The 3,231-nt window shown below is 26.2% G+C and overlaps 1 protein-coding gene across 1 annotated transcript in view; it reads right to left on the reverse strand.

The window, feature by feature from the left end:
- The window catches only part of LOC107621388, a 16,729-nt gene continuing 13,606 nt past the window's right edge, over nt 109-3,231 (reverse strand). The window contains exons 12-14 of the mRNA XM_021114701.1: nt 631-710; nt 179-461; nt 109-137 (exon numbers count right to left, since the gene is read on the reverse strand). Coding sequence (XP_020970360.1) covers nt 109-137; nt 179-461; nt 631-710 — 392 coding nt within the window. The remainder of the gene's footprint in view (nt 138-178; nt 462-630; nt 711-3,231) is intronic.

Consider the following 3,231-nt stretch of genomic DNA (forward strand, 5'->3'; position numbering starts at 1 on the left):
ACGATATATAATAAATTATAAAATATACATAAATAATTAATAAAAAAATAAACAATCAATCAAATACTACTTACTAAATAAAAAAATCTTACATGATCAATTGACATTCTACAGATCACATATTCTGGTCATGCTACCTAATCAATCTACAATATTTATCTATCATAAAAATACATACCTGCATTGATATGTTGAGGAAATTCTAGTGCATGCATGGTCTCCAAATTCAACGACCGCATGAAATTAGGCTCCACAAACGTATGCTGGTTTATTAGTGCATTTGTCACCTCTGCCACCTCTGCCTCTATAGTGCCGTCATCCTGATCTTCGTCTCCACCCAGATCAACAATCTCATAGTTACGTTCAAACTCCTCCTCTCTATCATTATTATAATCTTCCAACTCAATATTTTGGTCTGCTTCAGATTGTTCGAACTCAATATATAGCTCGATGAACGATATCTATGAGGGAGTTTCCATATACACTGAAAACATACTTTGCATACTTGCTTCATCGGTTACATATTTGGTTTGAAACTGAATGAACCCACCAAATATGGATATAGGATACCTGTACAAAACGCGCGACACTCTCCTAGATATTTGAGGATTCATTTTTCTCACAAATTACACATTTTAATTCTTCAAACGACAATGTGAGTGGAATAACGATATCTAACGTATTTTCACACACAAATTTCACTCCTTCAACTGTTTGCAACAAAATCTGTCCATGATAATAAACTTTTAACATCACTCTATCATCCATTATGATATATTCACATCAAAAGCTCTCAATCTTAGTAAAGTTGCTGTTGAAACAATGAAGAAGAAGAAAGAACCAGAGGAGTTTCAGAAGAGAGAATTGAGAGACAAAGAAAAATAGAGACTTCAACTAATAGTGGGTTTATATAAAAACATAAATCGGACAGTCCGACCGCTCTTTAACCGGTTTAAATTTTATAAAGAACTAAAATCGGACCGTCCAAATTTAGTCATATACGAATTCAAAATTATAGCATGCATGAAATCGGACCATCTGATTTTAGTCATATACAAATTCAAAATTATAGCATACATGAAATTGGACCGTCCAATTACCATATTCAATTTTTTTTTGCAAACACAAATCGGACCGTCCGATTTGTGTTCCCTTTCTGCCGCAAAAAAATTGAACGGTCCGATTTTTTTTCCCTAACTTCGAAAATCTAATGCCGTCACAACATACTATTAACCCCTCATACCTCCATAACTCAATGTTACACACACTTTATTGTCATATTAATGAACCATATGATTGGAATCTGAGAAACTAATTGAAAAATTGAAAAGTGAGACATACATGCTTTGGAACAAGTAAATAACACTGCACAAAAAAAATAATTAACCGACAATCCCAAAAAAGAAATTAAGTGTGTGTAATTTAAAGAGCATAAAAATTAGAAACCTTATTTTATTTTTTTCAATTTTTTGGTCTAAATTAAATGTGAAATTTAAATATTATATTTGAAATCTAGCATAGAAAGACCCTCTTTATTTAATAGGTTTATTAGATTAAGAAAATGATATGGTTTCTCGTTACTGATACCACATGTCATTATTACTTCAAAAATGATTTTTAATGCAAGTTTTAATTTTAAAAGAGTTTAATTACCGTACAGGTCAAAAGTAAAACCTAAAAAATATTTCATTAAAATTATAGAACTCAAGAATTATGTATGAAATTTAGACACATTTAAAATATCTTATTTAGATTTTTATCATTTATAAATTAAAAAATAAAAATAGAAAAAAGTGAGACTCATTATAAAATTTAGGCACATAACAAAGAATCTTATTTTATTCTTTTTCAATTATTTGTCTAAATTAAATATTTTTCAGAAATTGTACCTAAAATCTATGCACATATTAGGAACCTTATTTTTTTATTTACAATTTGGAGAATTTTTTTATTAGTTTTGGATGATTTTTATTTTTATGTTTTGTATGTTTTTTCTTTTAGGATTTGGATGATTTTTTTTATTAGTTTTGGATGATTCTTTTTTTTTTGTGTTTTTGTATATTTTTTTTCTTAGGATTTGGATGACTCTTTGTCTTATATTTTATTATTTTTATTTTTTTTAGAATTTGGATCTTTTTTTAGAAAGAGAAATTAAGATTTGCTTGATAAATAGTAAAAAGTAAATTAGAGTAAGAAGAGATAATTAATAATCATTAATTTTGTATATTTTAAAAATTAAAATTTAAATAATCATCAATTAATAACAATTAATGAGTATAGAATGCAGTTTAAAAATATTTGTTGGCTATACCCGTGTTGATTCCCTAGTGAAATTGTAAAAATAATGAGTCATATGATGGAAATCTGGAAAACTAACTAAAAAATTGAAAAGTAAGACATGCATGCTTTGGAACAAGTAAATAACACTGCACAAAAAAAATAATTGACCGACAATCCCAAAAAAAAAATTAAGTATGTGTAATTTAAAGAGCATGAATAATAGAAACCTTATTTCGTTCTTTTTCAATTTTTTTGTCTAAATTAAGTGTGGAATTTAAATATTATGTTTGAAATCAAGCATAGAAAGACCCTCTTTATTTAATAGGTTTATTGGATTAAGAAAATGATATGATTTCTCGGTATTGATACCACATGTGATTATCACTTCAAAAATGATTTCTAATGCAAGTTTTAATTTTAAAAGAGTTTAGTTACCGTACAGGTCAAAAGTAAAACCTAAAAAATATTTCATTAAAATTATAGAACTCAAGCATTATGTATGAAATTTAGGCATTCAAAAAATTTTATTTAAATTTTTATCATTTATAAATTAGAAAATAGAAATAGAAAAAAAAAGGGACTCATTATAAAATTTAGGTACATAACAAAGAATCTTATTTTATTCTTTTTCACTTATTTGTCTAAATTTAATGTTTTTCATATTAGGAACCTTATTTTTTTATTTATGATTTGGAGAATTTTTTTATTAGTTTTGGATGATTTTTTTAATGTTTTTTTCTTTAGAGTTTGGATGATTCTTTTTTTTTGGGTTTTGTATTTTTTTTCTTAGGATTTAGATGATTCTTTATCTTATATTTTATTATTTTTTATTTTTTGGAGTTTCGAAGTTTTTTTTTTTTGGAAAGAGGAATGTTTGCGTAATAAATGGTAAAAGGTGAATTAGAGTAAAAAGAGGCAATTAATAATCATTAATTTTGTATCTTTTAAAAA

The sequence above is a fragment of the Arachis ipaensis genome, chromosome B10, assembly GCF_000816755.2.
Source record: "Arachis ipaensis cultivar K30076 chromosome B10, Araip1.1, whole genome shotgun sequence".
Taxonomy (NCBI): domain Eukaryota; kingdom Viridiplantae; phylum Streptophyta; class Magnoliopsida; order Fabales; family Fabaceae; genus Arachis; species Arachis ipaensis.